The 24,136-nt window shown below is 37.0% G+C and overlaps 1 protein-coding gene across 1 annotated transcript in view; it reads left to right on the top strand.

Annotated features, from left to right (window-relative positions):
* The window catches only part of LOC126188809 (atrial natriuretic peptide receptor 1), a 783,072-nt gene that overhangs the window by 451,809 nt on the left and 307,127 nt on the right, over positions 1-24,136 (top strand). The window contains exon 15 of the mRNA XM_049930422.1: positions 4,615-4,791. Coding sequence (XP_049786379.1) covers positions 4,615-4,791 — 177 coding nt within the window. The remainder of the gene's footprint in view (positions 1-4,614; positions 4,792-24,136) is intronic.

Here is a 24,136-nt window from a genome sequence, read left to right as displayed (position 1 = left end):
ATCTAAGAAACCTGAATGACAGGAAATGCAAAATTACTCAGTAGAATGGCTAGTGGACAAATGTAACAACTTAGAAGTATTTTGACTAATGGAAAGATAGATACTATCTACAGGAAAATTGAAATGCCCTTTGGAGAAATAGAAACAGCTGTATGAACATCAAGAACTCAGATGGAAAACTAGTCCTAAGCAAAGAAGGGAAAGCTGGAAGGTGACAGGAGTATATGGTGGTGGGTGGGGTGGGTGGGATGGGGGGGGGGGGGGGGAAGGGGTGGTCTGTACAAGGAAGATGAATTTGTAGACAGTGTTATAGAAACAGAAGAGGATGCAAATCAAGGTGTTATGGACATAGGATACTGTGAAAAGATGTTGACAGAGTACTGAATGACCTAATTTGAAACACAGTGCCAGGAGTAGAAGACATCCTGTCAGAACTACTGACAGCCTTGGAAGCACCAGCTATAACAATCCTCTTCCATTTGATGTAGAAGATGTATGAGACAGGCAAAATACCCTCAGACTTTAAGAAGAATATAATAGTTCCAAACCCAAAGAAAGCAGGTGCTGACAGGCGTGAATATTACTGAGCAATCACCTTAATAAGTCATGGCTGCATAATAGTAACTCAATTCTTTACAGAAGAGTGGAACAACTGGTAGAAGCCAACCTCAGGGAAGATCAGTTTGGATTCTAGAGAAATGTAGGAACATGTGAGCCAATACTGACCCTATGACTTCTCTTAGAAGATAGGAAGGGGAAAGGCAAACCTATATTTATAGCATTTGTAGACATACAAGGGGAGACCACGACATTTGGAACCTGGATTTACTGCAAACTTCGTACACTCGTAGTACTCCATGAGGACAACAAAATGTGTAAGCAGTGGCACATATTTATCAAGCGTTATTGAGAGAATTACAAGACAGTTTTGGTTGTCAAATATATACCTGTGGATGGTCATGTTTACCATGAAGAGGTGGCAGCTGAGTGGTTTGTGTTCAAGCCCCGTAATCGCTGGATCCAGTCCTGTTTGTCAGTTTTTTTAAATTTCTAACACAGTCACTTTTTTTACTATTTATATTACAGTTGATGTAATGGGAAAAATACGTGTAATCAGATGAACTTTTATTAAATTTACAATGTTGTTTGGCACTCTACAAATTTTTACTATCACAAATAATATAATATTCATAACTATCGACTGGTAAATGACCAAGCGCATAAAGTGGTACTGAAAATGTATGCTTGTCCATGATTTGAGATATCCCTTATACGTGGAAGGAGCCCAAAACGGCTTGTTACCTCCAAGTTTTGACCAGCACAGACAGCTTTCGAAAGATGTACAATTAATCATCGCTTTCGACATTACGAGTATAAGTTGCAGGATGGTATTTTTCGTAAAAATATGGAAAACGTAATGCTAAATGGCACCAGCTGCATTGAATGAATGCTATGTTTTTGCATACACAAGGTTTCTTGAGATTTTCTGTGAAAAAACAAACATTGTTAACGTTTTCAAAAACCTCTCTTTCAGCCTATAATTTGGAAACAAACCATGCATAACACAGCATTTCCTTAAATATCGGTGCTGATAATTGGTCATGCAGTATCAAGTGTATTTTAATAGCGTCTTCACAAGAAGCAATTTCTCATTCTCTTTTGATTAAATATGAACTATTTTGAAGACATGGACAAGCATACATTTTCAGTATCACTTTATGTGTTTGGTCATTTACTAGTCGATAGTTATGAATATTATATTATTTGTGATAATAAAAGTTTAAAGATTGCCAAATAAGATTGTAAATTTAATAAAAGTTCATCTGATGAACAATAACCATTTCTTTTTATTATTTTATGTATATAAATATATATTACAAAGAATAATTGTTTTACAAGGTCAGACTTACAAGCTTTGCTGACATACATATTGTACAGTACTGCATAAATAGTGTCTACAATGCCCAAAGGTTAACAAATAGTGGGTAATTAGGAAATTAATTAAGTAAGGAAATAAATACAATTGAAAATGTCCAAATGAAAAAGACATGAAGGCATCCCTGATAGTACAAATACAAAAGAAACATGCTCCTCTAGCAATGAAATGAAATTAATGTCGTGGGCGATACCTGATCACCACTCGATGTTCGATAGAGCAATAGAGCCATCTTTCAACCCGTTCTCCAGACATTGGCACAAGACTGGGTCATCTTCTTGAAAATAACTAAGAGTCCGTTAAGTTTGATTGATGTCTGTCTCGGCATTCTTCATCTACCTCATCTCTCAGCCATCACACCCCATCTGGCCGGTGGGTCGGTAAATGTCCGTCGCAGCTCATTAGCTCCTGCCCAAATAGCTGCAGAATCTTCATTTGTCAGCTTATGCAAGTCATTGCATTTTTTAAAAAAATATTACACTAGTTGGGGCACCTGGTATCACCTTCCCTTCAACATCATATTTATTTGAAGCTAAGTTTAAAATGTTTCTTGCACAGTCTCTGCCATGGCTATCACAGGCAACAAATATTTTGGGTCTCCTACTCACTAACTGATTCTCAGGAGCAAAGGTTTGCATTTTCATTGCTGCTCCCTTAGATTGCTTTCCTTTTTGAACTGCATTCTGTGTTGTGGTTTGCATGTTGTATTGTGAATCGTGCTTTATGTTGGATGCCTCAAATTTGTAGTTTTTACACATTTCTTTCGTGGCTGATTCTCACTTATGTAGTTCATTTGTTAGTACACATATAATTGTTTTTGAATAGTTGAGTTCCTTTCTTATATTCTGAGTTCATTCTTTAACAATTTCGCACACACGTTTTTTTGAAGGGTCTGTTTTGATTTTGTCCATATTGTCACATTCAGTAGGAAAACAATCACTCCATTTCCAGCTTTTCTCTCTGTTCATTACATTTACACATGAGTACTGCATCATCACATAGAAATCATGAAATGGTTAGAATAAGTTGTAGTACTCCTTGTGTACAAAGGATTTTATTTCACACGTCAGATGTTCCTTGGTGAGCGTACATCATAAAATTTACGAAGTCTGACTACATGCTGTTTTTACAAAATTTGGTCTAAGACTGAAGTATGGCAGCGTACAAATCAACTCTATTTATATGGTTTCAAACAGTTACTGTCATCGTTACATACTGAATTTGCATTTATACAGTTAAAGTTTTTACATACATCTTCCTAAATTACATAGACATACACGTAGGTTGAAAGTGAATAATTTCATACAAAGACAGGAAAGAAACTGTTTCTATTAAGACCATAAATTAAATGTTTTATCATTGCAACAATATATTTCATTAATTTGAATATAGTGATTAACTGACTTAAAGAAAATTCATGCTTAAGTTCTCAGGTGTACAAAGTGATTAATTTTATTGAATGAGAGCCCTAGATGCAAATAACTCATTTTTGTATGAGTAAAATTTTACATTTCTATGTGGTCATAATCACAGTTCTATTATCTAACACCAATTAAAATATGAGTATGCTCATTTCTGACTGAAAAATCATCATGTCATATTTTTATTAGGGATTCAAATAATTTCTGGTTTCAAAACATAAAGATAGCTGAATGTTCCTGAAATTTGTATTGTGTGTAAATTATGATGGTGCATTAGTTTTTAATTCAACATGTTTCCTTCAGTCTACATTATAGTGAAGACCAATGTAAATAATTTCAAACCAACAGTTTAAATTAGTATGGGAGAGTGAAGATGAGATTGGAATAGGATAGAGGAACCCAAGGGGTTGTGGTATTACAAAGAGCAGTTAAACAGAATGGGACAGTGGAATGTAATCAAATTAAATCAGTTGATTCTGAGGGAATTGGATTACAAGGTGTGACACCAAAAGCAGTAGATGAGTTTGCAATTTCAACATCAAAATAACTGATGATGGCTGAAGTGGAGAGAATATCAAATGCTGACTAATAATATAAAAAAAAAAAAAAGCATTTGTGAGGATGAAGAATTTATTAGCATTTAATATAAATGTGTTAGGATGTCTTTTCTTGAGGTATATGTCCGGAGTATAGGGAAGTGAAATGTGGAAGATAAGCAGTTCAGATGAAAAGAGAATAGAAGCTTATGAAACATGGTGCTTCAGAAGAGTGCTGAAGATCACATGGGTAGATTGAGATAAAAAATGAGGAGGGACTGATTGAATTAGGGAAACAAGGAATTTATGGCACAACTTGACTAAAAGAAGGAAACATGTTGATAGATCAGAACCCGAGACGTCAGACGGTAGGCATTTTGGTAATAAATGTGAGGGACAATATTTATAAAGAGAGATCTTGCCATAAATACAGTAAGCAGGATAAAATGGATGTAGGTTGCAGCAGTTATACAGAGATGAAGAGGCTTGTAAAGGATAGCCTATTGTGGTGATCTGCATGAAACCGGTATTTGGACTGAAGATAACAACAATTTATGTTTGTATGTAAGTAAGTAACAGCTAGGAGAACAATTTGTTACCTAATGTTGTTCTTTATGTGGATGAATGGATCCTGTTACAATAGAAAGAGTAGTATATACAACTATTTCTGTGCTCGCTGTTTCTTATTATGATTCAATGTGACACATATTTTTGTTTTCAGGTTCGTGATGTTACACATGAGAACACAGTCAGGTTTGTTGGTGCTTGTGTTGACACAAATAACATCCTCATACTGACAGAATACTGTCCCAAAGGCAGTCTAAAGGATGTGCTTGAGAATGGAGAACTAGATTTAGACTGGAATTTTCGGATGTCACTCATACATGACATTGTGAAGGTCTGCACTGGCATGATTTAAAATTATGTAAAGTCCATTTATACAAACTTAGATTTCTTAGTATTGAACATACTGCAGTTAATCATCTGTGATCTTGAAGATGTTGATTCTGTCATTTAGTCTCAAGAAGCATTGTTTTATGAAGTCGTCTCCAGTTATGTCATTATCCTGATTTTGGAAGTGCTATCTTCTGTAGTATCCAATAATTTAATTTTGTTTCCCTGCAATTTCTTCCTTTCAGTATTGAATGTAATTAACCAATATTGAGACATCACCACGTTACATGTATTATTTTGTACTGTGGAATCCAAGATCACAAGAATCCAGACTTCTGTCCCTGGAAACTCCATTACTTTGTAGCTCCCCGCCTTTGAATAAGTGACCAAAGCTTTCTGCTATAAAATATCTTCTTCACTTTGTTTCCTGCATTGTTTCCTACAGTGCCAAGTGAAGTGGTACAGTAATAAGACACTGCACTTGCAATTGTGAAGGTGGAAAACTCAGATTCCCATTTGACCATCCAAATTCGTGTTTATTGGGGATTACCTAAATTGGTTGGTTGGTTTGGGGAAGGAGACCAGACAGCATGGTCATCGGTCTCATCGGATTAGGGAAGGATGGGGAAGGAAGTCGGCCGTGCCCTTTCAGAGGAACCATCCCGGCATTTGCCTGGAGTGATTAAGGGAAATCACAGAAAAACTAAATCAGGATGGCCAGATGCGGGATTGAACCGTCGTCCTTCCGAATGCGAGTCCAGTGTCTAACCACTGCGCCACCTCGCTTGGTTACCTAAATTGCTTAAGTCAAATGCCAGGGCAGTTTCTTTGTAAATGACACAGTCAATTTCTCTTCCCCATCTTTCCGCAATGCCCATATCATTAATGAGATGTAAACCTTTGTCCCTTCTTTTCTTCCTCAGTATTATATTACAAGTTAAAAGTAATCAATGTGCTGCTGACATTTTTAATTTGGATATAATATTTTATTCACCACAGTTAACTAATTGCAACCATGTTGTCATTATCCAGTGAAATGTGCATATTATCACATATACAGGGTGTTACAAAAAGGTACGGACAAACTTTCAGGAAACATTCCTCACACACAAATAAAGAAAAGATGTTATGTGGACATATGTCCAGAAATGCTTAATTTCTATGTTAGAGCTCATATTAGTTTAGTCAGTATGTACTGTACTTCCTCGATTCACCGCCATGATTTCATACGGGATACTCTACCTGTGCTGCTAGAACATGTGCCTTTACAAGTACGACACAACATGTAGTTCATGCATGATAGAGCTCCTGCACATTTTAGTCAAAGTGTTTGTATGCTTCTCAACAACAGATTCAGTTGACAATGGATTGGTAGAGGCGGAGTAATTCCATGGCCTCCACGCTCTCCTGACCTCAACCCTCTTGACTTTCATTTATGGGGGCATTTGAAAGCTCTTGTCTGCGCAACCCCAATACCAAATGTAGAGACTCTTCGTGCTCGTATTGTGGACGGCTGTGATACAATACGCTATTCTCCAGGGCTGCATCAGCGCATCAGGGATTCCATGCGACGAAGGGTGGATGCATGTATCCTCACTAACGGAGGACATTTTGAACATTTCCTGTAACAAAGTGTTCAAAGTCATGCTGGTACGTTCTGTTGCTGTGTGTTTCCATTCCATGATTAATGTGATTTGAAGAGAAATAATAAAATGAGCTCTAACATGGAAAGTAAGCGTTTCCGGACACATGTCCACATAATATATTTTCTTTCTTTGTGTGTGAGGAATGTTTCCTGAAAGTTTGGCCGTACCTTTTTGTAACACCCTGTATATGGACAGCATATTATACATACTAACACAGATGTAAAGAAAATGCCTCCATCAAAGCAGACTGATAAATCAGAGAACATGGTATAAAAGAGAGTAAAATTCTTAATAAGCTGTAGCAGTGACAGTGAGCTTGTTTCTTACACAGGGTGTATACGACCCGGGACAACCGGGAGATCCGGGAAAAACCCGGGAATTTTTTCATCCGGGAGAAAACCGGGAAAAACCCGGGAATTTTTTAGAATTCCAGGAATTTTTCATTATTTTAGGTTTCAGTTAAATTTTTGCAATATTGACTGGTAAGAATCGATGCTCTAATAAAGGATATTACTCTATCCCGCTACTGCAGAATAATACTACAACAATAAAACGTGAACGAGAAAAAAATATGAAAATAAAACATAAATTGCAAAGGAAATGTGCCATATACAACAACAAAACACAGTGCTCATACAAACATTTGCCAACAACAAAATGTGTCAAAGGTGTTAGGAAGACTATGCAATGCTTTATAACGACAAAATGTCTCCGATGAGAGTGACGTCACAACGGTTTAACTAGATTCATTATAGGAGTTACGAGCGGGCTCATGTGCATGCGCAGTTGAGTGGCGGGGCAAACCGATGTATCTGACCCGAATGACAATTACGGGGGTGGAGGGGGCGCCAAATTCATATTCTTGAGAAGAAAAAAATCATGTTTCACAAAGAGCCTAGCATCCAGTGCACGTTGGTCTACCGATTACTCATGATTTTGAAACGCATCCCTCTTGGTTTTTGAACGCACTCTGTAAGTTGATTTCTGAATGAATCATAAGTTAAATTTTGAATGTGTGCCTAGTGTACGTGATGTCTGTCAGGGGAATCCTCATCGCATCTAGAAATAAACTTTCCTGCAAGCAAAAGGGGACCGGGTTATACGAGCTGAGCAGAGTAAAGCCGAACGAGTGAACGCCAACCGCTGTCTGATTATGTGGTTGATTGGGCTTGGAATGATCAGCTGTGCTATAATTACTAGCGAAATCCATAGAGTCAGACTACCAGAGTGGAAATAAACGACTAACAGGAATAACAGGTAAGAAAGATTACGTATTATCTTCTCGGTGTATCCAAGAAAATGAAATTTTGTCAGAAAATTTTTGGCCAGATCGCTCCACTTGTAAGGGCCAGGTGTACAGCCCCCTTCTAGCAGCTGATTAACTTCTATTCTGGAAGTAGGGCGGAAAGTGGTTTGTACGAACATCATAACGCCTAACCGGAGAATAATCAGGGATAACTAAACCGGTGATTCTGGCAGGGTTAGTGAAGTTAACCAGCGACTAAATTTTGACAAAGGCAGGAATAGTTCCAGAGTTATTCATGACAAGATTGTTTGTTAGGACGAGGAATGGGGACATCACACCAATTAGGGAAGAATATGACAATTCCAAATTTAAGTAAAAATCTCGTACTACTACTTTTCGATCTCATGCTCGAGAAACTGGGGCGTATGAATGAAATGTGAAACTATTTTCTAACATTAAACTAATTGCTTGTAGTAGGCCTAATAGGCATTTTATGTTGGTCTTCGTGAATTATATTCTGTCGTGTTATAAAAATGACCATTTGTGCAAAAACAGTCTCGTTTATTTGGTATGTGTTACAATTTCTGCAGTGTTAGAAAGACCTGTTTTGTTTTATCTAGCAGACAGCGACAAAATAAACGTAATCAGATTTGAGACACCACACCAGTCATGGGTAGTATTTGTATTAACAACTTACGCAGCATTAGACACCGATATTTCGGCCTCTTTTCTTTTATGACATAACGTAAGATCTTTTAATGTTTTACACATACGAACATACGGGCTTCCTGCGTCATCGTAGCTGCCAAAGCGCGGTGGCGCCTCTTACCTGGCGCTCTCTGACAACTGCTGAAACGAACCTATTTCTAACAGGTCGCGGGAAAATATTGCGAATGGCTGTTTGAAAAACCTTACTTTCAAAGCAAATTTACTCTTTCGCAAGTGGAACTATGTGTGAGAATGTGCGATGAATTCCTTAAATCACAGAGCGTTTGATGACGAGCGATTAGAAGTATTTAGAGCCCAGATCAGACAATCGTGTCGTTATTATGAGTAAATTGATGTAGTGCTACGGGAAGCTCTCGCTCCTCTGCGGTAGCTAATTTATTTGTGGAAAACTTTGAGAACAAGTCACTGGACTCGGCTAAAAATTTGACTGGCACATTTGTGTGATGTATCTTAAAGTGTAACACGGACAAGAAAAATCAACATTATATGTGAAAGCTTAGCTTCTGTTGCAGCTTATTAACCTTAGAGACCAATGTTGTACGTGAAAGCTTTGCTTTTCTTGTAGCAACACTATGTATATTAATTTAAAATATTAACTTTTCCTGTTTGTGTATCCGCGCTACTTAACAGTGATATTGCTATTAGCGGACTACACATCACGTGTCCTACGCTCTGAATATCCGCTGTCATCGGCTGGCGGGATCACGTGACATGAGCAATGACTCGCTTACAAAAGCGTATCGTAATCTCGATTACATGATTCGGAAAGTAACATGCGGTGTTTGGTGGGATTCGAATTTATACTTTCGCGATACGAAAATATACAGCGTACTTATTGATGCAAAAAATAAAAAAAACCTGTCACTTAATGGCACGGAAAAAGTGTGTTTTCATCTGGGAGAAAGTGTATTTTTAACCGGGAAATCCGGGAAAAATCCGGGAATTTTTTTCCTTGTCCACGTATACACCCTGTTACAATACTTTTATTCCAAGTTTCAAAAGAGCACACCATGCTAGTGTTCATCAACAAGAATATAAAATAGCGAGGCTGACATAAGACGGAGAAAGAATTTCATTAAAAATTTTGAACAGGTCCACAAAAATGGCTCTGTTAAATTCATGCAGACTTTGCAATGGCATTTAACACTGCACATTTCTGTGTTAATCTACATTTGCATCTATACTCCACAAGCCATCTTGTGGTGTGTGGCAAATACCAGGGCAGTTTCTTAGTAAAGGACACAGTCAATTTCCCTTCCCCGTCTTTTTCCAATGGCCCTGTCATTAATGAGATGTAAACCTTTGTCCCTTCTTTTCTTATTCTGTATTATATTACAAGTTAAAAGTAATCAATGTGCTTCTTTTCTTATTCTGTATTATATTACAAGTGAAAAGTAATCAATGTGCTGCTGACATTTTTTCATTGGGATATAATGTTTTATTCACCACAGTTCACTAATTTCAACCTATAATTTTAATTAATATTGTGTTATACTGGTTGCTGGTGAGGAGGAAAGTTAGTTATTTGTATTTTATTAATGATCTCATTCATAAGCAGCCATATCACAGTCATCACAGTCACTCAAGAAAGTTATAATTAAGCTTTACTTGTTTAATCAGAATCAGACGATTACTCTCCTTGTCCGCAGTCTCGATAATCAAAGCGATCTGCAATCCTGTGTAAATAAAATGTCTTCGTTTTCTTGTGTTGTGTAGTCAGTTGGGAAACCTCAGATCAAGCGGAAAGTTTGCTTTGATAGAGTTTAATTATCTGATGAAATAATGGAGCTCTTGGATCTAATAATTGCAGGTTCATTTCCAATACATTGGAAGTTCCCTTCTGATTACCAACGAAACGACACCTCCGTGCAAATTTCCAATTAGAGAATATGTATATAATGAAATTCCTTACAAACCTTTGATGTAAATGCTCAGTATATATTTTCTTGAGTAGCATACGATATATTTTCAATCTCTTTCTCCTAGTAATCTCGATAGCAAAATTACAATTATTCAATGCGGCTATTCAGCATGGAGAAGATCCTAGAAGTCTTCTCAACACACCAGAGAGAATATTACAAAGAGTAATTATGCGCTCATGGAATAGTAATAGAACTGTACTACTTTGGGCATCGATTCTGCGAGCATATAGATGGTCAGGTAGGAAACGTAATTCACTCATAGAATTGTGCAGGGATAATTAGTAGAATATAAAGAGATATTACAAACCATGTTGTCATTATCCAGTGAAATGTGCATATTATCACTTATATACAGACAGCATATTACACATGAAAATGCCTCAATCAAAGCAGACTGATAAATCAGAGAACATGGTATAAAAGAGAGTAAAGTACTTGATAAGCTGTAGCAGTGACAGTGAGCATGATTCTTACCATAATTTTATTCCAAGTTTCAAAAGAGCACACCATGCCAGTGTTCATCAACAAGAACATAAAATAGCTAGGCTGACATAAAATGGAGAAAGAGTTTCATTAAAATTTTTGAACAGGTCCACAAAAATGGCTCAGTTAAATTCATGCAGACTTTGCAGTGGTATTTAACACTGCTTATTTCTGTGTTAATCTACATTTGCATCTATACTCCACCAGCCATCTTGTGGCATGTGGCAGAGGTTATTTTGTGTGGCACTGTCACTTTTCCCCTTTCCTGTTCCAATCATGAATGCTTCATGGTGAGAACGATTGTCAGTAAGTCTCCATGTGGGCTAAAATCTACTTAATTTTACCTTCATGGTCTTTTTGCAAAATATACATAGGAGAAAACAATATACCTGGGTTTAAAACTGTTCACAAAAGTTGAATTATGTGCCGGTGAGGTAATTAAGTTTTTCATAGGGAAACTATAAAATATTTATGACTTAATCATGGCAGATCATGAAATGAATGTCTCTAAGATGTTGATTTAGTAGCTCTCTTAATTAAATACATCACATTCATGAAAAACCATCATGAGAAACACTTGCCAATCAAGACTGCTAGTTTTTCCAAAATCTAAAACAGAAGGAAATTTGAATAGAGAATCTGGTAATATTTTGGCATAGTTTATTAAACTCTTTATGGATAGTTGTGACCAGGAATGAAACATGAATCCATCATCACACTACTGAGCAGAAATAACTGTCCTAATCCTAGGCAATAGCTTGCAAGAGTTTACCAAAGAATACAAAGTGCATTTTGCCAGGTGGAAAGTTAATGACACTGTATTGTGATATTACCTGTGTGTAATCTGAAAAGATTTCTCAAAGGCAGAAGCATAACTGGCTCAATATTGTACTCCACTATTAAATAATTTGAAATAGGAGTTGGCTGTAAACAATTGAAATAGGAACACAGTAAAATGCTCTTTCATGATGAAAATACTTGCATATTATACCCATGACTACCATGACTAAGTTATAAGTGATTTCTTTCTAAAGCTTAATTTTAAAATTTTGGATGCATAGAAAATTTTTCATAAGGCTTGAAGTGATAAGCTTAATTTCCATAGTGTACCTAGATTTATTTCTCCAACAGGGCACAAAAATTGCAGTCATTGGTATTAAGCATTTAGTTAATCTAAAATTGATGTTAATAAATTGTGTTTGTTTTATATTGAACTCGATAGCAATTAAATTTAATCCAGTGCAGTTTTGATTTGTAAATAAGTACACCAAATAGTTAGTAATTAGTTAATTAGTTCCATTCTTTTCATGTGTCACATTTTGTCAGCTTCAAACAATGTAAGATCTAAGTTGGAATTTAACAGTATTATGAAAGGTGCTACTCACCATATAGCTGAGATGCCAAGTCACAGATAGGCACAACAAAAAGACCGTCAGAAAGTGAGCTTTCGGCAAACAAAGCCTTTGTTGAAAACGAGACAACATATATACACATACTCACTCAAATGCAACTTGCACATACATGACCACAGTATATGGCAGCTGAAGCCAGACTCACTATTGAGCAGTCTGGCTCCATCTGCCAGATACTGTGGTCATGTGTGTGAGTTGCATGTATATATGGGGGGGGGGGGGGGGGGGGGCACGAGCCCGTGTGTGTGTGTGTGTGTGTGTGTGTGTGTGTGTGTGTGTGTGTGGACTGCTGAAAGCTCTCTTTCTGACAGTCTTTTTATTGTGCCTATCTGTGACTTTGCACCTCTGCTATATGGTGTGTAGCATAATTTTGTTAAATTCTTCTGTCTTCTGTCACCAAGTACCAGTAAATGTAGCATTCCTCAGAGCATGAGAATGTCTTGTTATATGCTGTTTTATGTTCATTTCTATCATTTTCAATGAAAACTTCATTTACATAGCCCTGTTTTTCATTTTTCAATTTCTTTCAGATCTATCAATTATTTTATGCATTTATATTACTAGTATAAACATCCTTATAAACATTTATCATTTTCTGATTTTATTGCAGTCCATTTATTTGTTACTCTTTTTACTAACAGGTACTAAAGCAATACAATTGTATGAGTTGCCTTGTTTCTTATGTCTTTGTGATTAGGCCCTTTTGACTTGTTGGTTGAGTTACTGTTCAATACAGAATTTTCGCCACTGCAGTTTGGATGATTTATTGAGATATGCAAACAGGCAGAATACGGTGCTGTGGTTGGCAACTCCTATATAAGATAGCAAGTGTCTGGCACAGTTGTTAGAACAGTTACTGCTGCTACAATGGCAGGTTATCAAAATTTAAGAAAATTTGAATGGGGTTATAGTTGGTGCACGAGTAATGAGACACAGCACCTCTGAGGTAGCGATGAAGTGGGGATTTTCATGTATGATCATTTCACAAGTGTACTGTGAATATCAGGAATCCAGTAAAACATCAAATCTCTGACATTGCTGTGGCCATTGCCAGAACAGGACCAATGACAACTGAATAGAATTGTTTGGTATGTCAAAAGTGCAACCCTTCTGCATATTGCTGCAGATTTCAATGCTGGACCATCAACAAGTGTCAGAGAGTGTACCATTTAATGGAACATCATTGGTATGGGCTCTTGGAGCCAGAGGCCCAGTCGTGCACCCTTGATGACTGCACAACACAAAGATTTATGCCTCACCTTGATCTGTCAACACCAAAATTGGATATCGATAACTGGAAACATGTTGCCTGGTCAGATGAGTCTCATTTCAAATTGCATAGAGCAGTTGGCTGGAGACAACCTCATGAAGCCATGGACCCTAGACGTCAGCAATGGACTGTTCAAGCTGGTGGAGGCTCTTTAATGGTGTGGCACATGTGCAGTTAGAGTGATATGAGGCCCTTGATACATCTAGATACAACTCTGGCAGGTGACACATATGTAAGCATCCTGTCTGATCACCTGCATCCTTTCATGTCCATCATGTATTCTGACAGACTTGGGTAATTCCAGAAGGACAGTGCAACACCCCACACATCCAGAATTGCTACAGACTGGCTCCAGGAACACTCTTCTAAATTTAAACACTTCCGTGGCCCACCAAACTCCTCAGACATGAACATTATTGAGCATATTTAGGATGTCTTGCAATCTGCTGTTCAGAAGAGACCCTCAATTCCTTGTACCCTTGTGGATTTAAGGTGTAATTTCCCTCCAGCAGTACTTCAGACATTAGTCGAGTCCATACCACATAATTCTGTAGCACTTTTGGGTGTTCATGTGGCCCTACATGGTATTAGGCTGGTGTACCAGTTTCTTTGGCCCTTCAGTGTTTTATGCTATAATGATATATGGTAAATAGTAGTTTATGTTTGTCCACCCATGAGAAAAGAACATCAAGCTTGCCAATTAGATTTTTTTTTTTTGTTTACTTGGATTTCTACTACTAAATGCTTCTCAGCAGTTCAAACATAACACTTAGTTTTTCTACATACACACATTTATACATACAGATCATGGTTACAAATATCTCACAAATTGTAGAAAGGAATATTTCCTCACAGCACCAGTACTAGAGTGGTGTGAAGTAATGCAGGCAGGTGCAGGAAGTGAACTGTGCTGCATGGAGAGAGAAAGAGAGTGCTTTGTGTGTTGCCTACTCATTCTCTGTCACTGTCCCACACCTCACAGTTCACTTATTGTCAGAGCTAGCAACACTCCTCCTGGGAGCACTGTTTCTGTTTCTGACATTCTTGCAATGGAAAAGAATTACAGTGCTCTTAATTATATGTTTAAGATTTGCTATGTTTTCTATATGTCATCTGTAATGAGTACTATAATGGCAGAATAGTCATCACGAGGCTCACAGAAAGTCAACTTAAAATGTTCATTACGCTCAATGATACCTTTGCAACCGAGGTAATAAGCAAAATGATTCTATTGGCTAATATTTCAGTTTTTCCCCATATCTCAAGAGTTTCTTTCTAAATAATAAATAGATATTCAGCAATAATTAATCACACATCAGCAAGTGTAAGGTTGAGGGAGAAGAAGAAGATTATTAATTTTTCTTTGTCTTTCATTTCACCCTGTTCTTGGGTTTATTAAATCAGTCAATATTTAGTGTTCTCTACGTTTCTGTTAGCCCATATTAGCCAATTATTGTTTCATTTATTCTAATCTATCTTCAGAGAGTTGGATTATTCGTTTGAACTTCTCTCTCTCTCTCTCTCTCTCTCTCTCTCTCTCTCTCTCTCTCTCTCTCTCTCTCCTTTTTTTATCCATGAGCATATTTTCTATGATTTGGAGATCTCTTAAGTCTTTCTCCATTTCCTTAAACTGATTTAGTTGAATGTTTTGTTGCAGAAGTAGTCAAAAATTTATTTGTTAATCGATTTGAGTTCTTTCTGAGGATGTGTCCATAAAAATCAATTCTTGTTGCAGAAGTAGTCAAAAATTTATTTGTTAATCGATTTGAGTTCTTTCTGAGGATGTGTCCATAAAAATCAATTCTTCTTTTCCTCGTTGTGTAAGAGTTTTTCGATAGTTTGGTAAAGGGTTTCATTTTTTATGTGTGTGTGTTTGTTGTTGTGGAATCTGGGGCTAAGGATTTTTCTTAAAATTTTCCCTTCCTTGATATCCATCCTCTCAACTGGGTTAAGTTTGCGGATGGACAATGTTTTGATTCAGGTTCATTGCTGTAGTGTAATGTCTTATTTTTGCATTCCATGACAGGGACTTGTTATTGTGTTTTTTGGGAGTTGGAAGGCCAGTTAGACTTCCTTTTAGAGTCCATTGCCTTTTCCTTGATGGCATTTCTGCTGATCCATTTTCCAAGATATTTGAATTCTTTGATGATCTTAATTTTTTGTTCTCCCACTTTAAAATGTTTTGGTGGGTTTTTAATGTTTGTTATTATCTTTGTCTTTTTAAAGGAGATTTTGAGAACTATTTTTTCAGCTTGTTTTTGTAGTTTGAGGGTCTGTTCTCCCCAGGCCTTGGCTCACAGGGCTGTATCATCTACAAAGGCTAGAAAATTGACTTTGATGCCTTTGTTTTTTGTTCCTAGTTGGATTCCACTATGAGTCTTTGTGTTCCACTCACTGACTTCTTTTTCTAGGGCACAGTTAAATAGCAGTGCAGAGAGACCATTTCCTTGCTGTACACCACTTTGTATCTCAAAAGGGTCACAGAGTTCTCCCATGAATTAGGAATATGTGTTTCGGTTTCTCTGATTAAGTTAGAAGTTTTATTGCCTAGGTTTTACTGATTTAGTATATAGATGAGGGATCCCAGGTTGACAGAGTCATATGCTTTCTAAAAGTCAATGAAAAAGATAGCGTATGATTGTCCTCTTGATTTTTGGTAGGTCATGATGTTTTTGAAGTGTAGGATTTGTTCTGGGAGGATCTCCCTTTCCTGAAGCCCACTTGGTATTTTCCAAGTTATGGTGTAATTGGGGCTGTGCCCTGTTTAGTAGGGCTTTAGAGTATATTAACTGTTATTAAATGAAATGAAACAAAATATCCACAGGAAATTAAATTTTCTCTTAAGAAATGGTTAACATGTCGTTTCTGCAGTACAATATCCAAGAGATTAAGTACCATAAGTTAAATTTCTACAATTTCAATTTGAGACTGTATTTATAATATACACACACTGCAGCATTAATGAAAGAGGGTTGAGAGTCCTGCTCCAGACTGTTTCTGATATAGGCAGTGTTAAATGGATACTGTGGCCTAATTGCCCAAATTTACCATTTGATAAAAAAATTGATTACTATTCTGTACCTTTATAGCACTGTCTACATGAAAAACATTGTTCAACAAAGACAGTAATTTCAAATTAATAGACAATATTTAAAATTGCAAGGAGAATGACTTTAATTTATCAATTAATGTTCCTGATGAAAACACTTATTATAACTATGAATCAGTTAAAAAAATTACAAGGAATATTTCTCAAAAAGTTATGTAGTTTATATTTCATGAAAGAGAAATCTGTCACCTGCAATAACATTTTTGTGAAACTATATGGAAAAGGAGTTGATGTGTGACAATAGGTTTTGTGAAGGATAATAGCATTCTCAAAATATACACTTAATTGAAGTTAGGTATTTTCAAGCAATAGACAGCTCAAGAAATTGGTGTTCCATCTAATTATTGAAAAAATTCTGCTTATTTAAACATACTGCATTAAATGGCAATAATTGATTCTAATTTGCAATGTGAGTTTGTCAGTATTAATATTACAGTATTTAATGAAATTTGTATGTTGTAACTAAAAAGGACCACTATGATAATATAGTTACTCAAAGGAGGATTATAAACATTGAAATCCATAAATTTTAACATCACTGAAAAAGTGTTGTTGAAATACTAAATTATTTAAATGATAATTAATTGAAAGCCTCAGCTGACAACAGGTGTTGTTGACATACCTCGATGTGGACGGCTGAAAATGTGTGCCCTGTCCGCGACTTGAATCCAGGTTCTCCTGCTTACATGGCAGCTGCTCTATCCATTTGAGCCACCGAGGACACAGATGAAAACCGCAATGAATAGGGCGACTGCAGGGACTTATCCCTTGCATGCTTCCTGTGAAACCCACATTACCTACTGTCCACAATCTACATACTTAATGTTGCTAATAAATACTTTGCCCATCCTCTCATTACTCGTGCCCACTAAGGTGACGATTCCCATAAGAGTTTGGGACACCAGTGCGCATTCGCACAGACAAAGGTCAATGGCCGGGTAGCCATTTAACTATACAGGGTGGTCCATTGATCATGACTGGACCAAATATCTCATGAAATAAGTGTCAAACGAAAAAACTACAAAGAACAAAACTTGTCTAGCTTGAAGGGGGAAACCAGATGGCGCTATAGTTAGCCCGCCAGATGGCGCTGCCATAGGTCAAACAGATATCAACTGCGTTTCTTTAAATAGAAACCCCCATTTTTTATTACATATTCGTACATAAAGAAATACGAATGTTTTAGTTGGATCACTTTTTTCGCTTTGTGATGGATGGCGCTGTAATAGTCACAAACATATGGCTCACAATTTTAGACAAACAGTTGGTAACAGGTAGGTTTTTTAAATTAAAATACAGAACACAAGTACGTTTGAACATTTTATTTCGGTTGTTCCAATGTGATATGTGTACCTTTGTGAACCTATCATTTCTGAGAATGCATGCTGTTACAGTGTGATTACCTGTAAATACCACATTAATGCAATAAATGCTCAAAATGACGTCCGTTAACCTCAATGCATTTGGCAGTAAGTGTAACGACATTCCTCTCAACAGTGAGTAGTTCGCCTTCCGTAATGTTTGCACATGCATTGACAATGCACTGACGCATGTTGTCAGGTATTGTTGGTGGATCACAATAGCAAATATCCTTCAACCTTCCTCACTAAAAGAAATCTGGGGACGTCAGACCGGGTGAACGTGTGGGTCATGATATGGTGTTTCTACGACCAATCCACCTGTTATGAAATATGCTATTCAATACCGCTTCAACCACACGCAAGCTATGTGCCGGACATCCATCATGTTGGAAGTACATCACCATTCTGTCATGCAGTGAAACATCTTGTAGTAACATCGGTAGAACATTACATAGGAAATCAGCATACGTCGCACCATTTAGATTGCCATCGATAAAATGGGGGCCAATTATCCTTCCTCCAATAATGCCCCACCATACATCAACCCGCCAAAGTCACTTATGTTTCACTTGTTGCAGTCATCATGGATTTTCCGTTGCCCAATAGTGCATATTTTGCTGGTTTACGTTACCGCTGTTGGTGAATGACGCTTCGTTGCTAAATAGAACGCATGCAAAAAATCTGTCATCTTCCTGTAATTTCTCTTGTGCCCAGTGGCAGAACTGTACACGACGTTCAAAGTGGTCGCCATGCAATTCCTGGTGCATAGAAATATGGTACGGGTGCAGTCGATGTAGATGTAGCATTCTCAACACCGATGTTTTTGAGATTCCAGATTCTCGCGCAATTTGTTTATTACTTATGTGTGGATTAGCCACAACAGCAGCTAAAACACCTACTGTGGCATCATCATTTGTTGCAGGTCGTGGTTGATGTTTCACATGTGGCTGAACACTTCCTGTTTCCTTAAATAATGTAACTATCCGGCGAACAGTTCGGACACTTGGATATGTCATCCAGGATACCAAGCAGCATACATAGCACAGGCCCTTTGGGCATTTTGATCACAATAGCCATACATCAACATGATATCAACCTTGTCTGCAATTGGTAAACGATCCATTTTAAGGGTAATGTATCACGAAGCAAATTGCGCCTGCACTGGCAGAATGTTATGTAGTACCACATACTTATACGTTTGTGACTATTACAGTGCCATCTATCACAAAGCGAAAAAAGTGGTCCAACTAAAACATTCATATTTCTTTACGTACTACATGAATATGTAATAAAAAATGGGGGTCCCTATTTTAAAAAATGCAGTTGATATCCGTCTGACCTATGGCAGTGCCATCTAGCGAGTCAACCATAGTGCCATCTGGTTTCCCCCTTCCAGCTAGACGAGTTTCGTTCTTTGTAATTTTTTCGTTTGATGCTTATTTCGTGAGATATTTGGCCTGTTCACTATCAATGGACCACACTGTATATGAAGATAGCAACTGTTCTTGAAAATATGGATAGCATTGATGACCGTGCAGCTTCTCTAGAATAAATGATAATTAATTGAAACCCTCAGCTGCTAACAGGTGTTGTTGACATACCTCGATGGGGACAGCTGAAAATGTGTGCCCCGACTGGGACTTTAATCCAGGATCTCCTGCTTACATGGCAGATGCTCTATCCATCTGAGCCACCGAGGACACAGATGAATAGTGCAACTGCTGGGACTTATCCCTTGCACGCTTCCCGTGAGACCCACATATAGAAGAAAAATGCAAATAAATTTTGCACCATAAATTATTTAAGTGACAACTTTGCCAAGCATGGAGTCAATATGTAATAGGAGTCAGTAAGAGACAAATAGCCACTGAGTCAGAATCATTATGTTAATTTTTTTGCGGAAATTGGTTTGATTATAGAAATCAGTAAGCAAGCAATTTTTTTTTTTTTTTTTTTTTTTTTTTTTTTTTTTTTTTTTTTATTATTATAGAAAATGTAACCCAGTTGAATTTTGGCACTTGTAGTAAAAAGAAAAAAATGTTCAGTATTAATTTTAATATCAAGAATACTTTGATACACTCAACATGTAGGTAATCAAAACTTGTTTCTCAGGAAAATTCATAATGTATAGTTTTAATGTATGTTTTTGAGCCAAATTAAAGTGGAAAACTACAACATGTACACCTTTAATGCAGTGTCACAGAACCTCGATAGTTCTTCCACAGCAGTTATGTGTTTGGTTATTACAAATTTAGTTTAGTCCATCCCATTCCTTAATGATAATTTTCTTAATGATAATTTTATATACCCAGACAGGTGTTTCATTAAGTTAAAACTGTGCAAATTGCTCTTATGCCCATTTACCTCTGGTATGTAGGAATTAACTCTACAGTAAACATGAATTACATGAATACTGATACTGCATCTTCTTAGATATGCACGTACTCTAACTTGTAATGTGAGGTAACCCATTTTGAAGTTGCATCAGTGAATCATATGTTTATTAGATACAAATCAAAATTAATTCATGTGCTGTATTTTGGTCTTCACGTAACTGTAGCCTTATGTACCACCATTTTGTAATGCAAGGCACATTTTAATGTTTTACATTCACTGTAAAATATGTTAACTGCAGATAGGTTCTCTGTTTCATCAAAATTGACAATATGTCATATTGTTCTTGTAAGCAATCTCATTTTATCTGAATCTTAGATTTTATTTTCTGCCTTTAAGCATTGTATATGCAGGTGTGGCTTAAGGGCCAAGTGACACAAATGGCTGCTTGGGGCACTAAGCTGGCAGGGGTGTTAGAGGGGTGTTAGAGATTCCAAAGTGCAAAAATTTATAGTGTATATCACAATTAGTGGTGAAAACTGACACAGATGGAAGTATATATGATAACACAAGCAAAATGGTTCCTTTTACTCATTTATCTGTTCAATCATTGTGTTGTGTAGATCACATTAAGTAGGAGAACCATTACTGATGAAGAATGCATTAAGTTGAGTCAAAGAAATTATATAGATTTAGTGTGTATATTGTATTAACCCTACGACACCCAAGCATTTTTTCTGAATTGGATGCCGAAGTGGGGGGGGGGGGGGGGGAGGAGGGGGTTGGCGAGTCCACAGGTATTAAAAAGTTTACTGATGAAAAATTACAACTTTCAAAATGGTTTATGTATTTTAACTAAGGCATCAGTTTATAAATGTTGTTAATTGTTATAAATATCAGATTGAGTGAATAAAAAATTGACATATTACAATACAAAATACAGATGTGTTCATATACAATAGATTACTCTGAGTCCTCAACTTCAAGGCAAGAGACACATTTCACAATTTTTTCTTAATTTGTGTTATACACATGTTTATGACACTGTCCACAATACTGTTTTGATTTACTTAGTTTGCTTCTTTGTTTTAGCTTCTCTTACACAATAATGGCACTGACCTTTCCCTGCAGGAGGCTGACGTGCTTCTGTTATCATTTCTTTGATTTTCTTTTGTAGAATAGTCTCCATTGATTGAACAATTTGGTTAGATAACCCTCTTGCATTGGCACTTCTTCCTTCTACCTGCAATTTCACTAGTTCCATCCCAGCTTGCAGAAGATAAAGTTTCAGTTTGTTGTGTTTCTATTCATTCCATCTTGGATGTTGCTGGATGAATATAGTGGTTGCATTGATAGCACAAACGTTGATGAGAGAGTAAAATACAGACAGAGGCCATCTCTTTGTTCCCCTCTTGCAGGTGTACATACGTGTCATTTGATCAATGGTATCAGTTCCACCTTTAGTGGAATTATAATATGCATTTACCTCGCCTCCAACAGTGCCTTTATCTTGGTGCATTGTTGACAACATCATTAAGTTTTTACTTGGTTTCGTTTTTGCTATGTAGGAGACCAAAGGTACTGGAGACCTACCTGTTGATGGGTCTGTGAACAAGAACATTGATGAATATAGCTCTCGATTTGACGTGTTCTTCATTATGTCTGGAATATGCTTCCTGTATCACTGGAGAGTTCCTATTGTAGAAACTTTGTAGTCTCGGTATAACTCTTCCACCAAATCCACCGATGTAGTATCAGTCTGTAGTAATATTTCGACCAGTATTTTTCACAGGTGCTACCAGACATTTGACAACAGCTGCAGAACCCCATTCTTCTTTTGACAAATTCTGAACATTACGTGCATAGGGTTCCATATTCAAGACATATCTGTCAACTGCATCAGACATCATGCGTGTAAGGATGTCATACTTGCCCGGTTTATCCTTCATAAATACTCGAAGCTGAACATCTCATCAATGGTGAGATGGACCCCTGGTTTATACAGTAGTGGAAACCCATCATTCACTTTGTTAAAAACATCATGGATTGCTGTGAACTTGTCTGCTTCCCTTCATAGCTGGCGGGTACTTTTGTCATCAAACCTTATGATTGCAATAAGTTCCTTGAAACATTCTCTTGCCGTAATACCCTTGTAAACTGGCTGACCCATTAGGTCTGACCAAAGATCATGTACACTGACAGAATTATCCTTATTTGCCCCCATAAGTATCAGGATTCCTATAAAGGGATACAATTGTTTCTCATTAGTCAAAGTAACATTTCACCTAACTGCCTCTTCATTTGAATATTTTACTATAACATCTATGACGTCAGGCGTAAGAAGTAACTTCAAGGCTTCTCCAGGTGAATGGCAAACACCAGCTGGAGTTACTACTCCTGCCTGCTCTCTTACTATATTAGCAACAGACCTCCGAGGAATTCTAGGCTGTGTGGTTACGTACCTTCTTCCAGACTTGGCCACAATAACATCCTGATGGTCACTGCCTGAAGCTGTGCTATCTTCATCTTCTCTAACATCCACATCACTTTCCCGATCTGAATCATAGTCCATAACACCATCCTCATATCCATTTTCACTCCCCGAGTCAGAGTATTCATCTAAAATTTCATTCAGAACTCTTTCTAAAGACGAGTCACGTATTATTTTAGTCAGTTCTAAGTCTGGGTGTGAACAGTAGGGAACTGCACTAACTCACTGCAAGTTTACAAGATAAATAATAGCTGACTGACATCAACAATCACTTCCTCTGTAAACTGATTGTTGTGAATATCAAGAATACCAACCAACAAGAAACTAATTTGCATTGTTGTAGAGATGAGAATCACGAAATCCTACTAAGGGAAATTTTCTATACCATGGAAGCCAAAGGGAGGAGGGGGGGGGGGGGGGGGGTGTTTGTTGGACCCGTAATAAGTTTGTTTATTTTTTCTTTCAAAGCAGGAATTTTCTATAAAATATATTGACACTAACGTTTCATAAAATAGCCAACAAACAATAACTCAAAGGGAATATGTAGTATGAAAGTTACGTGGGTAAAAGCAGGGGACATAAAAAAATTGTGGGTTCAACGAAACCACCCACCCCCACTTAGGCATCCTAGGGTTAACAAACAATTACTATACTGCTTAATGTCATTCCCGCTTATGCCTTCTAAACTGAATTCTGTAAATTAGTAAGAAAGCTGCAGCTTTGAAAAGTGATGCTGTCTCTTTCGTTTTGTTGTATAGCTAGTATTTATCTCCTATATTTACTTGATTACAATGGTTCTTGTGAAAGGAGATACTTTGTATATCTACAAATACAGACTTCCATTCATAGTACATTATTGCTTTATAACCTACACTGCTACTTGCCATGTAGGTAATCGAAATTTTCAATCCTGACTCTACATATTCAGATAATTTGTAGAAATATTGGTTATTGAGGAATGCTTCTAATTTTCTTTTGAATTGATAGGGATTCCCAATTTGCTGCCTTATGTTAGATGGGAGCTTCAATATCTTACTACCAAAGTACATAAATATATTGGTAAGTGAGTGCTTCAGAAGTAAATATATTGGGAAGTGAGTGCAAGAATTCCAGGATCATTAAAAAGCCTTATTGAAGATGTATGTTTATCTTTTTTACACAATATTCTTACTGCTCACTTTTATTAATGAATCACTCTATTTACTTTATGTTTACTGCATCAGGGGATAATTTCATAAGGCAACAAGGAGTGAAAAAATGTAATATATGCCAATACCTTTTAGTTTAGGTAAACACAACTAGAGATGCTTCTAATGGCATAACGTGCTGGAGTGAGCTGCTTGACT

Source organism: Schistocerca cancellata, chromosome 5 (genome assembly GCF_023864275.1).
Source record: "Schistocerca cancellata isolate TAMUIC-IGC-003103 chromosome 5, iqSchCanc2.1, whole genome shotgun sequence".
Lineage (NCBI taxonomy): Eukaryota > Metazoa > Arthropoda > Insecta > Orthoptera > Acrididae > Schistocerca > Schistocerca cancellata.
Note: the sequence above shows the minus strand (reverse complement) of the source record. Positions and strands in the feature narration are given on the sequence as shown.